This window comes from Acanthochromis polyacanthus, chromosome 9 (assembly GCF_021347895.1).
Source record: "Acanthochromis polyacanthus isolate Apoly-LR-REF ecotype Palm Island chromosome 9, KAUST_Apoly_ChrSc, whole genome shotgun sequence".
NCBI lineage: Eukaryota > Metazoa > Chordata > Actinopteri > Pomacentridae > Acanthochromis > Acanthochromis polyacanthus.
This window is the reverse complement of record NC_067121.1, coordinates 3,603,272-3,617,749: the sequence shown is the minus strand read 5'-3', so window position 1 is coordinate 3,617,749 and position 14,478 is coordinate 3,603,272. Positions and strand designations below refer to the sequence as shown.

The following is a 14,478-nucleotide window of genomic DNA, read 5'->3' as shown; positions in this document are numbered from 1 at the left end:
CCGGAGAAAACCCACGCATGCACAGGGAGAACATGCAAACTCCATGCAGAAAGATCCCAGGCCCACCCTGGGATTCGAACCAGGGATCTTCTTGCTGCAAGGTGAAAGTGCTAACCAATACGCCAGGACAGTGATTTTTTATTTTAAAAGCAAAGTGGCTAATAAAATGTAATCAAGTTGCTTTTGTGGTGAGGACAGTTTCAGAGAAGAATGTGGGAGTTTAGCTAGCAAAGGCAGCTAGCATTATGACAAAAAGTTCTGAGAATGTTAATGACCTCCGACCAGAGCAAATACGTTAAGGACAAACTGGGATGCTTGACTCGTCCCTCTTTTTGCTTCTTAATAATAAAAAACGTATTATTTCTCACCCATCTGTCAACTGTATTTATGTTACTTAGCAAAGTCTAAGAGTTAAAGAATCTTAGACATTATTGGCATTTTTAACACAGCTACCTTTGTGCTTCAAACCAAGCGTCAAACTATAACAACAATAGCAACACCGGACAAATGTCCATTGTCCACTTTTTGTGCAATCAATTAACCATTTACTGATATTAAAATATAGCATTCCAAGCATCCTGATCCAAATTCTATTGTCTTTTCAACATTTGAGTGACAGCAAATGTAAACAAATGGTTGGTTTTAGATTTGAGTTGTGGTACTGATCAGTTAAAAAATGCCTTGATGAACATCCCAAATTAAAACGCATGACCTGGTGTCTGAACTTGAACATTTTCACCTTAAAACGAGGCAGAAAAGGAGCAATTTGATGCATAAATGTACACTAGAATACAAGAAATGAAGTGTTGATGCTAGAAATGCTGAAAAATTTGTCACCAGATCTCAACAGAGGCGAACATCTGTGGTAGATTTTGAACTGATTTGTTGAGACGGTAGAAAGCATTCCCAATAAATGAGGGAACATTTCTTGGAAAGTAGGCGTTTCATCCCTCTGGTAGAGTTCCAGAGACGTGGAGAATAAAAGGCAAGAAGCATTGAAGATATTCTGATGTCACATGGAGGTCCAACGTGTAATTAAGACCTTTTTTGTTGGCTTTTCCTTTAATTTGTCACCCGTGTGTTGGTTCTAGAGAGTCTGACTGGAAAGGAAACCTGAACTGAAGTGAATCCCTGCTTGTTTTTCTCTGCTGTTGTGGGATATGGGTCACGATCAAGAATAGACATTGAGATTCGTCCAAAAACACACCAGCAGCAGCTGTTTGGTGGTTTGAGCCTGAAGCTAAATCCAAACACCACAGAAGAAGAAGAGGAGGTGTTGAGCTGTGGTGAGGACTCTTCTTCTTCTTCCTGGTCAAGGTTATCAGCGTCCAGCACACGGCCGTTAGCAGGCAGAGCACGAGCATCAACTCGGCCGATAAAACCGCATCACGATTTTAATATACAACAGGAATCTGTAATTAGGACAACAGGGAGCCGATAAGCCGGAAGCACTGAAACATGAGCAACTCAAGGCCAAACAAAGACGAAAACCAACCGAGACCCACTGAGAAATTCAGACAAACCGACATCCAGCTGCCTGCAGGCTACAGCCGCTGTTAGCTCATCTTTAATATTACAAACTTATTGTTTCTTACTCGTTTATCGTCTGTTGACGCCACAGTCACAACAGTGTTTGTGCTACTTAGCAGAATTCCAACAGAGAGTCTCATGCATTATTTACAGTCTGAAGGAAATCCAGGAAAAAAATCCACTGTCGCCTTTTTAGGTCTGCAGATTCACCAGCATGAATTACAAATGAGTAGAAAACATGAAGTCACACAGATTTAAAGGAAGCTCGTTTACTGGGCAGCGTTGGTGATGTCATCCAGCAGCCAACAACCAATCAGGCAGAACTTTACTGAAGCCTCTCCAGACTTTTCCTCTGGACTCATCAGCTGTAGAAAGATGTTTGTGTTGTTTAGTCATGTTCCATTGTGTTCTGTTTCTTGTTTTTGTCATTCTTTTGTCTCGTTTTTGTCATTTTGTGTCTCAACTTGTGTCTCATTTGTCATTTTTTGGTCAATTTGACCATTTTGCATCTTGTTTTACACAAAAATCATCCACAATTTCTCAATACTTCTCCATTGTGAAAAAAAACTGTAAAATTAGCACATTTTTGCCTAAAATGACTCAAAAATGGATCACAATGACACAAAAGTTGTCCAAAATTTAACTAAATTATGTAAAATTACTCAAATTTCAATCAGCTCCAGACTGTGAGTCCTGGATGGATTTAAACTGATCTGGTGTCAGTTTTTTTCAGAACTTAGATGTGTCTCCTCCTAAATGTCATGGTTCTATCTGCTGGGCTGATGAAGTTCTGAAAAAGTCCATTAAAAAGTGATAAATGTGGACCACCTCTACGGACTTCAGGGATCTGGAACTCTGGAGATAGTCTGAAGGCAAAACTCTGATCATTGATAAAGTTACTGGAGATGAAGAACCAGATGATTCTTTGGGGTAATTTTGCTTCTTTTGGTGGAGATTTTTCATGTCTTACTTTGGAATATTCACCTATTTTTGTGGTGGTTTAGGGTCTTCTTGTGGTTAATTTGTCTGTTTTGTGGTAATTTTGCATCTTTCAGTGGGAATTTTGTCTCTTTGTGTGGATTTTGAGTCTTTCTGTGCTGATTTTGTGTTTCTTTGTGGCAATTTTGGCCTTTTTTTTTTGCAATTTGGTCTCTTTTAGCGGTTAATTTGTCTGTTTCTGTGGTACTTTTCCAGTTTTTTAACTTGTTTTTGTGTAATTTTTCCCAGAAATCAAATGTGTTTTTCCTCCTAAAATGTCATGTATCCATCTGCTGTACTGATGAAATTTTGTGTCTCGTTTTTCTTGCTTTGTGCCATTTTATGCCTTGTTTTTTGTCGTTTAGCGTGACATTTTGATCATTTTGTTTGTCTTCGGGACAGTTTTTATGCCCATAATACTGATGCTCAAAGACGGTTATAGAGAAAAAGGAACAGAAAACAGATTCAGTGTTTAGATCATCTTTTTTGTCTCACTTGTGTTGTTTCGTGTTTTGCATTCATTTTATTTGTGTCTCGTTCGGGTTAGTTTTTGTCTCTTTTTGAAAGTTTGTCTCCTTTCTTTGTTTTGAGTCTCGTTTGCCTCGTTTTGGAAGAAAAAACTGATCTGGTGTCAGTTTTGACCAGAACTCAGATGTTTCTCCTCCTAAATGTCATGGTTCTATCTGCTGGACTGATGAAGTTCTGAGGCTCAGAAATGATGGAAAAAGTCCATTGAAAAAGGCAAATTTCAGACCTGAAACTCTAGAAATATTCACAGCATGAAGGTAGAACTCTGCGTGGCTTCATTAAATTTACTAAACTTATTGTAGACTAAAACTCACCTAATTCTTAGGAGGTATATTTTATATATAATGACAAAAAATATGATTTGATGTCCATCAAAACTACATAAAGTAAGATAAAACATAGAGTCGGTGTTTTGGAAGGAGATTCAGGCGCTGTGCTTGTGCTATGTGTTCGTTTTCCTACATTATGCAGACGTTTGCTTCATCAGCTGCAGAGAAAACAGGATATTTAACTACCTTTTATTGTCCTGCGGCGAGCTGCAGCGTCTGTTTCCACTGTTTCTGGGCGGACGTTGGATGATCTTTACCACTTTGATTTCACCTTGGGCCTAAAAGGACATGAGAGGAGAAAAGCAAACGTGTTTGCTGGTGTTTCTCTGCACACGGCTTTGATTTCTGAAGCGTTTACTGGAGCTGGATGCATCCGAGGCCATATGGAGGATTCATAGTAGCAGCCGGCTCTCTTTATAGTCGCTATAAAGAGTTCCTTCATTAAAACTCTGATCTTCTGGGAGCAAAACAAGCAGAGAAAGCAGCAAAGTAGCAGCACTGAAGTTATAATTTAAAAAAATATCATGTTTAGGCATCAGACGCCTAAATCATGTTTTATCAGGCAGTTTTCTCTGTTGCAAATAAATGAAACATCGTTTTCCTGCAATAATCAAGAATCTGTTAGAATGTAATGATGCACGGAACAAGACCCGGTGAAAAACTCGGTGTAGAAACGGTCGCAAACAACTATTTAATTTCTAAATATTATTGTTTTAGCTCTCTAAAGGAGAAAGTGGTGGACGTATATTTGAACCGCTCTACAAAGTTAACGTTAGCTGCTTGGTCCCTAAAATTTGCTTTAAAATGAACAAAACTGGATTTGGTTGTAATTTTTGTGCTAGCTCTATTTGTTATATTGGAAAATATTCCCGCTTTATCTCCTGCAAACACTATAAACTCATTTGTTTACACAATTTCAGAGACATTTTACTGATTTAAACATTGTTATTCAGTAGCAGTACGTTTTTTTATAGTTTTTAATGATTTATTGAACTGCTGTGAAGAAACAATCATGCTAAAGTGTTCTGTTAACAATGACGTCCAGCCAGAATCTATTCTGATGGTAATAAACACTATTTGCAGCAAAACTAACATATCTGTAGTGAATGAATAACCTTTTGCAGATTATTTTGTGTTTTTTTCTTTCAATTTAATAGTTTAAAGCAAATCACCAAATTTTTTTTTCGCGAAAATGTGTTAAGACATGCTTTTTTGGAGGCAGTATAAAGAACAAGGATGTAAGGCGTCTGAACAAACTGATTAAAAAAGCTGCTCTGTGGTTGGAATCGGATTGAACACATTGGAGGATGAGGTGGAGAGACGGAGACAGAGAAAGATGGAGGCCATTCTTACAAACATGGATCATCCACTTCACATCTGCCTCAATGAACAACAAAACATCAGTGGACGGCTCCTATCCCTGCAGGACTGAAAGATTAGGGAAATCTTTCATACCATCAGCAGTCAGGCTATTCAATTCAAAATTAAACAGATAAGAACCCTGACAACTGAATTTCCCTTCGGGTATGAATAAAGTGATTCTATTCTATTCTATTAATACATGATGGATTACAATGATCTTCATTCTAGTCTAAGAAAACTACATTTCCACTTCAACTGCTTCAAAACGTCAGTTGTACTGATGAAGTTCTGAGGCTCAGAAATGATGGAAAAAGTCCATTAAAAAGTGATAAATCCGGACCCACCTCTACGGACTTCAAGGACCTGGAATGTTCTAAGTGAGACTAAATTTAAAGACTGGAAACAGGAAAGGAGAAGGTCCCCTGGAGAAAGTTTTAGAGCAGACCTACTGACACCTGGAGAAAGTTCTAGAGTAGACCTACCGACAGCTGGAGAAAGTTCTAGAGTAGACCTACCAACAACTGGAGAAAGTTCTAGAGCAGACCTACCAACAACTGGAGAAAGTTCTAGAGTAGACCTACCGACACCTGGAGAAAGTTCTGGAGTAGACCTGCCGACACCTGGAGAAAGTTCTAGAGTTGTCCAACTGACACCTGGAGAAAGTTCTAGAGTAGACCTACCGACACCTGGAGAAAGTTCTAGAGTAGACCTACCGACACCTGGAGAAAGTTCTAGAGTAGACCTACTGACAACTGATGTTCTCCTTTATGGACTTCAAGGACCTGGAACTCTGGAAATATTCCCAGGATGAAGGTAGAACTCTGATCATTGATTAAGTAACTGGAGATGAAGGTCTGGGGGAACTTTTTCATGTGGAAATCAATCCAAACATCTCCACAGTTCCAGGACTGAAAAATGAAGTAAAAGCTGCAGTTCCTCAAACGTCCACTAGAGGCTCCAAACGTGAGCCGATCGTACATCAACCTCCATGGTGAAATGTCCAATTTTACAGCAGAAATACTCTTTCTGTGGTCAATTTTACAACATTATTTTGTGGTTTTTAACTGCTTGTGGTGGATTTAAATCACATTTTGGCCATCTGGCATATTTTTGGTGTCATATTCTGGATGCTTTGAAACATTAAAATGTGGACCCACCTCAATGGATTTCAAGAACCTGGAACTCTGGAAATATTCACAGTTTGAAAACAGTGGTGAACAAAAAACAGATTTGGGGTTTAAATTGTGACATTCTGTCATTTTAGATAAACTACGAGACATTTAGAGAAGTTTGAGATGTTCTGGTCCATTTTAAGTCCTATTAGACCATTTTTTTAACAAGTCTTTAAAATTTTGAAAAGTTTCAAAGTCCTTTGAGAAAAGCATCAGGCAAATCTTGGATAAACTTGGACAACTTGCTAAGAAAGACCAGGAGAAGAGTTCATGTTACACCAAATTTGAAGTCTTTGCACTCATTTTTAGGATCGCTTCCATAATATTGTGCAGCTTTAATCGTAAGTTTATTTGGAACTTCATGAGTAATGAGAGAAGAAACTAAAGTCTTCAGCTGGACTGAAAACAAGAAGCTTGTAGTTCATCATCAGAGTCTTAAAGGAAGCTAAATGTTGCTCTACATGGGATGTTAGATAAAAACTTTTACCGATGAGGATCTGTCGTGACGTCTGCAGCACATTTCCTGACAATAACACTAATAATTGTGGAGATCCTTAACACTAATTAACCCCAGGAAGTTTGCCTGGTTGCTGCTTCACCTGCTCAGGTGACTGAACGTACCAGCGGCAGCGTCAGGACCAGGTGTCCGGTGGTTTGGGACCTCCGAGCCGTCGAGCTGTCGGGCTTCACTTCGGCCGGCAGCACCATCTGAAATATCTGCACAGTAAATTATTCACAGGTTTAATTAGGAAGATTAATGCGCTGATCTGGCCGTCCCACTGTGTCCAACGACTTTAATCATTAGCGTCTCTTTTTATAGGAACACTTTCCAGAAAGGAGCCAGGAGAGCGACAAGAATAGCTCTGAAACGAGAACTGCAGCGATCAATCACCGCAGCGAAATCCTGAGGAAACCAAAATGAGCCGTGTGGGAGGACAAATCAGGCATAAAATTACACTTTTTCATTTTAATTTACTTTTATTTCCCACTGAGGAGAAACTGCAGAGGGAAAACTCCAAAACTGCAGCAGTGATCCGACTCTACACGGTGAAAAAAAAATAAAAAAATCTAAAAAACCTAAAGATCAGTCATCAAAAACGACATTTTAAAAAACAATGCAATTCTGTAATGTCCCAAAATTATAAACAAAAAGAATGTGAAAATAACAGCAAAAATCAGTAGAATAACATTTATTTATTATTTTGTGTAAAAATGTAGGTTTTTAATGCGGACGTTATTTACAGTTTTGGACTTTTATTGAAAAAAGGATTTTTAGTATTTATTATGAAATAACAGTGAAACACGATTAGCATTTACCAGTATTTCTTTCCAATGACAGCAAATACCTATTAAATAATTATTTTCTGCTGTTTTAACTAATTACTAACTACGATTTGTGAAAACAGAGATTTTTAATGTAGATTTTACTTACAGTTTTGGTTCTATTTCATATTTTGTTGCGTTTTTTGTTCAGATTTAATATGTAAATTCATATTTTTCTTTCCAGGATTTTTGCTATAACCTTCCAAAATGACTCAGTATTTCCCTGAATTATTCTGAACATATTCAGAAGAGACGTGTCTGAGGTGACATATTCCTCCTCCAGTCGATTCCTCCACATGAGCTCGTATTAAACGTGAATTTAAAGGCCTGAGTTGAAGCGTGGCTGCGTTAACTCATCCCACCCGTCCAATCAGGCCGACAAGCATCCATAAATACTGGACTCCAAACCTGCAGGTGTTTGTAAAACTAAAAAATGACACCGTTTGGTTGATGACGCCTGTTTATTCAGGCGTAAAGGTCGCCTTGTGGGAGATGAAAATACGAACAGCTGGAGGTAGACACTGTGAGAACCTGCAGGACTGAACCTTTTCCTCAATAAACCACCGCAGAGCCACAAATCACCGGCCGACACCACACCAAACGTTCTGCTGACACTGAATTTGGCTGATTACTGGTTGTAACGTCTAAACTCGGACCGATGCGTTTAGCCAGAGAAATATCGTGGCTGTCGGACTATGTTTGGAGGGAAGTGACTTGACGGCAGCCGGAGGGGCGATAAACTCGCTCTGAAAATGAATCACAAACGTCAAAGGAGAGGTTTGATGATTCAGCAGCTCGTGTTTTATGTGCAGAATCAGTCCGGCTGTTGACAAATCATCACATTACAGGAACACGGAGGGAGATTTAGTCACCAAGCTGCTTCTGTTTTACAATATTTAGCCCTCTAAAGTTAGAATACGGCAGTATGTGGATCATCCCAGAACTGGAGGACATCCGGGCTTCAAAATGTTCCAAAAAAAAAAATCACCCTTCTCTTCTCCAGCTTTCTGCTCCATATTGATCAATAATAGGTATTGATTGGCTCAGCTTCCACATCAATGGTAGCATATTTATTCCATGTTTTCTGTGTTGTTGCTAACCCTACTCTGATCCATGCTAATGTGATCTTTCTCTCAGCAGTAGAAGCTAGATATTTAGCTAGCTGTTACTGCTGACCACTGATGGAAAACAGTCCAAAGAATGAGTCTGATCCTGATAATATGAGGTAGAGAGAGACATTCAATCAAGGCTGACAATGGATGAAAAGATGGAAAACAGAAGAGAGGACATAGCTTTGATCTACACATTCTGTAGGAACACTGTTGGAGGATGGAGATAACAAAAAACGACACAAAACGGCAAAACAAGACATAAAACGACAAAAAACAAAGCACAAAACGTCAAAACAAAACACGAAATGACAGAAATAAGTCACAAAATGACAGAAACAAAACAGAAAACAACAAAAACAAAATGGAAAACAAGAAAAAACACAAAATGACAAAAACAAGACACAGAATGGCAGTCAATATTTTAGATCAAAACACCACAAAAATGTTTTTTCACCACAACTTTAGCCTGAAATGCAGCTGAGCTGCTACTGGCTCTGCCCCCTTCAGGAAGAAGACTCTCTCTGTTTCTGTGGTTGATTGAACAGACTTTAATGAGCGAAAACAACCAAAAACAACCAAAATGGATTTCTTTTTAAACAGTCATAGGGCAATCTGTCAGTGTTTATTGTCACCTCTAAATAGATATATACTCAGAGCGTTCAGCTTGAATGTTTGAATGTGTTAGCATTACAAATCCTAGCTTAGCATAATTAGCATGAGCCTCAGGTAGTCAGCTAGCAAACACCTTTTTAAAAGTTGAAGCTGCAGAGTTGAACACAGATGGAGTTACAGGTGTGTTTGCTGCATCTCCCTACCGATGAACTCCACCTGGTGGTGCAACCCGGTACTACAGCTGATCTTCTGAACATAACTCAATTTATGGCTCAACAGGCACAGAATGAACAAATTGGTGTGTGGAACATAAAGAATTTTATTTTGGGTCTTAAATATGGCCATGCATGAAGCTAATTTTCACCATGTGTGGTTTGTTTCCAAGTAAATATGGCATTTAACAGCTTTTAAATCCATGTTAACAGACAATTTATTGGTAAAAATGCATGTCTAAGTCTCAAATGTAATAACTGCAGGCATTTATCTGACTTTCTCACCTTTTCCATTGGAAGCCGACGTTTAAAAGTGGGTTTATCAGCATACGGAACAGACTTTCATCATATTTCATTCATTTGATTTTCAGTTTGGCTGACCACTTTGTGCAAAATCTGCTTTCAACTCATGTTGCCCTGTAGACCAGGGGTGTCCAACATGCGGCCCGCAGACCAAAAGCGGTCCCCCAGAGGGTCCAATCCGGCCCTCAAAGAGTAAAAATTCCAAAGAAGACATTAACTGCAGATTAAAAAAGAGTAAAACTATAGATTTAAAATAATTTTGAGACCATGACAAGTTGTTTTGATCATTAAGTAAAATATCAGTTTGTTCTTTTGTCGTTTTATGTCCCTTTTTTGTAACATTTTGTCGTGTTTTTCTTGTTTTTGTCTGACTTTCATTGTTTCTCTCGTGCTTTTGACATTTTGTTTCTCGTTTTTGTTGTATTGTGTTTCCTTTTTGTCTCGCTTGTGCTTTTTGTCTCATTTCTGTGATTTTGTGTTTTGCTTTTTTCTGCATTGTTTCTGTCGTTTTGTGTCATGCTTTTGTCATTTTGTCTCGCTTGTCCATTGTTTGTCATTTTGCTTCTCGCTTTGTCATTTGGGTCTCATTTTTGGAATATCTTGTCTTGTTTTTGTTGCTTTTTGTCTTTTTTAAAGTAAAACACTATATTGTTCAGTTCCTGTTACTAAATGTTGTGTTCCTTTGTAGACACTCTGATGTGGAAGTTGTAATGTGGAAATGATAAACCGAGGCTGAATGTTGATGAAAACTGAGCTTATTTTTCTTAATTTCAGGTTGTTCATGATGTTTCGTAGAAAGATACTTCCTTGAATGTGAATATTTTCAGAATGCACTTTGTTGCACAAAAACAAAGGAAAAATGTGGAGTTGTGGTCATTTATCAGATTTTATGAGCTGATTTTATTCCATTTGAGATCAAACTGGGCTGAGTGGAACCTGAACTAGAATGACTGACATTCTGGTGTAGACGTTACCCTCCAGCCTTCAGAAACAGAGACATGAGTCTTGTGTCGTTGTCATGGAGCTATAAAGAGTCAGAGAGGTGTTTTGGGTTCACTGTTGTGCGAATAAAACATGCGACACTGTGGTTCCCGTCTCTCCAACAGCCAGCCTTCACAGAGCATCTCAAACCACTGCTGGCGCCATGTTAAAGGCTGCTAAACAGTTCTCAGATAAGCAGGGAGGGCGACAGCAGATTAACACCGAGCTGTTGGCCCGCACAGCGTTCCACTTGTCAGCTGCATCAACACCTCCGCAGTCACAAGTCAGAGGATCAGCTATACCGCACAGCAAGTGTTTCTGCAGGCTTCAGACGCCAACGGATCCCCGCAGCAAATGGAAATGTCACCCGAACTGCCCCGAACACATCCACTGTCACCTCGGCTCAGCCAGGCCACCAAACATGACGAGGATTCATTCATAGCTCAGCTCCTGCAGGCGACCAAAGTCAGCCGTTTGATCCCAAAAGAGGCTGGAGGCGTTAAGAAATGGATCAGAGACCACAGAGAGACACAAAACATGCCACAAACACACACAAAAGGACCACATCATTACCAAAACGTGACAAGAAACATACTACAGATGGATCCAAGATGACTAGAAAGACATAGATTGACCAGAAACAAACACAAAGAAACTAAAAAATTACCTCACAACGACCATAGACAGAATCAGCATGTCCAAAAAAACGTGAAAATTACTAAAAAAGACACAGTAGCCACAAAGAAACACAAAATAACTGCAACATAACCACACAGGGATAAAAAAAACAGACTCAAAACTAAAAAAAGCAGAAAACTGCCAAGAAGTTTCACAGAACAAACACAAAAAGACACAAAATGACTACAAAGAGACACTGAACATGCCACCAAAAATACAAAATGAACAAGAAACATAACCACAAAGGGAATAAAAACACACCACAGACTCAAAACTACTATAAAGTGACACAAAACAACCTTAAAAGCAGGAAAATAACCCCAAAAACACACAAACAGAACCAAGAAACACAAAACGACCACGATGTCGCCGCAGAAAACTACCAAGAAGTGACACGAAACAGGCACAAAAAGACACAAAATGACCACAATGAGACAAGAAAGTCACACACAAAAATACAAAATGAACAAAGAACAGAACCGTGAAGCGACCATGAACACCTCAAACAGAACCAAGACGACCACAAAGACGTATAAACTGAACTGGAGTCTAAACTGTGACTCCTCCTAAACATCTAAGACTGATTTTCCTTTGGTTTTTGAGAATTTAACAAACTGTTCACCAAACCTGACTGCAGACCTCAGAACAGTGTGACCTATAGACGCTGAGTGAACGTCTCTGCTGCCCTCTAAGACCTCAAGATCTCCAGATTACTGCGTTTGTTGGACAGCTGAGGTCTGAATGACGTGTTACCTAAAGGCCACAGAGATGTGAGAACGAGGAGCTCCACACTACCTTGCCTTTGACTGCGACTCGGACGTACGTCGGCTGAACGTCCACGTCGATCAGGGAGGTGTCCAGGTGTCTGTGATGGAGGCAGCAGAGGTCAGTCTAGATCAACAGACTGAAGAGGTTTCTAAAGATGTCCAGGTGGAAGACAAACACCTGAACCAAAGCGAGAAAGGAAGCACCTGGGCAGCATGTACAGTCATCGCTAAATCAGCAGCTTTTACAGTATTTAGAGCTGAAAAAAATCACACTCTGGGGACACTTAGATTAATTCGCTACAGTAGGGCACAATATGGGACCTGAAAAGATTTAATTAAAGTCAATTCTTGATGAATGAAGCTGCTAAGAGTTGAGCAAAGTGAACAATAACGTACGACAAACGGAACTGAGAGTGTGGACAAGAAAAAAAAACTACGGAGTGACACAAAATGTTCACAAAAACACACAAAATGACCGAAAAGGGAACAAAACACTTCAAAGACTTAGAAAGTGATATAAAACAACCATAAAATGACATAAATTGACCACAAAGAGACAAGACAACCACAAAAAATACAAAAGGACTAATGAACGTAACCACAAAATGACAAAAAAAGACACCACAAATAGACTTAAAACTACACATTACTATTAGGTGACACAAAACAACTAGAAAGCAACACAAAATTGCCATAGAAATACACAAAATAACAACAAAGACACTGAAAAAGACACCACGAATAGACTGTAAACTACAAAGACATGAAAAGTTACTATTAGGTGACACAAACCAACTAGAAAGTGACACAAAGCAACCATAGAAAGACACAAAATGACCCCAAAATAAACACAGAGACCAAAAAAAAGACACCAAGAATAGACTCTAAACTACAGACATAAAAAAATGACTGAAGTGACACACAATTACCATGGAAAGACTCTAAATGACCACAAAACAACAACAAAGAGACAAAACAACAATGAAAAACCCCAAAATAACCAATAAATATATCCACAACCACAAAACAGACTCACAACTACAAAGACATGACAAATGACTGGAAAGTGAAAAAAAGAACCACAACATAACACAAATCACCCCAAAAACACACAAAACATTAATTAAAAAGTCACAAAATGACCACAAAAAACACAAAACAGGCATAAAAAGACACAAAACTACCTCAGAAAGACACAAGATGATCACAAAGAGACCAAAAAAGACACCAAGAATAGACTCTATACCACAAGGACGTGAAAAATGGCTATATAGCGACACAAAACAACCATAGAAAGACACTAAATAACCACAAAATAACCACAAGTGAACAAAAAAAGACACCAAAAATAGACTTAAAATTACAAACACATGAAAAATCACAATGAAGTGACACAAAACAACTAGAAAGCAACACAAAACTACCATAGAAAGACACTAAACGACCACAAATTAACTACAGGGACCAAGAAAGACACCACAAATAGACTCTAAACCACAAAGATAAGAAAAACGCCTATACAGTGACACAAAACAAACACAGAAAGACACAAACAAAGGGACAAAACTGCCACGAAAAACCCCAAAACAACCAAAAAACGTATTGAAAGACATGAAAAATGACTACAAGGTTACATAAAACAACCACAAGATGACATAAATAACCCAAAAAAAGACACAAAACATCCAGAAAAATGCACAATGTGACCAGAAAAACACACGAAACAGGCATAAAAACCATAAAATTATCGCAGAAAGACACAAAACAATCACAAAGAGAGCAAAAAAGACATCACAAATAGACCTAAAACTACAAAGACATGAAAAGTGACTATAAAGTGACACAAAACAACCACAGAAAGACACTATATGACCACAAAATCCCCGCAAAGAGACAAAACAACCACGATAAAACCCACAGTGACCAATGAACATATCCACAACACAGACTCAAAACTGCAAAACCACTATAAAGAGATGGAGAAACAAGCAAAAAAAGGCAAAACAACCACAATGAGACACAAAACAACCATGAAAATACATAGAATGATCACAAAAAGACATAACACAGCGCAAACAGCATAAAGATGTCTATAAAGATGTTTAAATTAACGACATTAGAGACAAAACAAGCCAGACAGCATTTACAGTCCTGGTAAAATCAAGCTGAAAAAAACATCACATTCTGGGGACACGTGAGACTGAGATTAATTAGCTGAAGTGGGGCACAATATAAGGATTTAATTAAAGCGTATCCTGGATGAATGAAGCTGCTGAGAGCTGGAGCTCAAACGTCCTACCTGAACACTGCCAGGTCCAAGATAATCACGCTGGCCTCATCATCTTCAGTTAGACAGAAATCCAGCCTGTTAGCACACATACAGAAGAATTTACAGATTAAAAACAAATCGGTACAAAACGACCACAAAGAGGCATAAAGCATAACACAAGCACGACCAAGACGACTGCAAAGATGTGCAAAATGACAACCAAAAAAGACATGAAACAACCGTAATTAAACATAAAATGACCACAAAGACACAGAAAACAGGCATAAAAAGACACAAAACAACCACAGTGAAACCACAAAGT

The 14,478-nt window shown here is 38.7% G+C and overlaps 1 protein-coding gene across 3 annotated transcripts in view; it reads right to left on the bottom strand.

The window, feature by feature from the left end:
• Nucleotides 1-14,478, bottom strand: part of dnaaf11 (dynein axonemal assembly factor 11) — a 61,748-nt gene that overhangs the window by 14,575 nt on the left and 32,695 nt on the right. For 2 of the 3 annotated variants that reach the window (XR_007944370.1, XM_051953854.1), the window contains exons 8-11: nt 14,187-14,252; nt 11,916-11,985; nt 6,521-6,616; nt 3,552-3,643 (exon numbers count right to left, since the gene is read on the bottom strand). Coding sequence is in view for 2 of the 3 variants with exons in the window: in XM_051953854.1 (XP_051809814.1) it covers nt 3,552-3,643; nt 6,521-6,616; nt 11,916-11,985; nt 14,187-14,252 (324 nt within the window). In the remaining variant the exon portion in view is untranslated. The remainder of the gene's footprint in view (nt 1-3,551; nt 3,644-6,520; nt 6,617-11,915; nt 11,986-14,186; nt 14,253-14,478) is intronic. The other variant, XM_051953855.1, reaches the window with a different exon arrangement.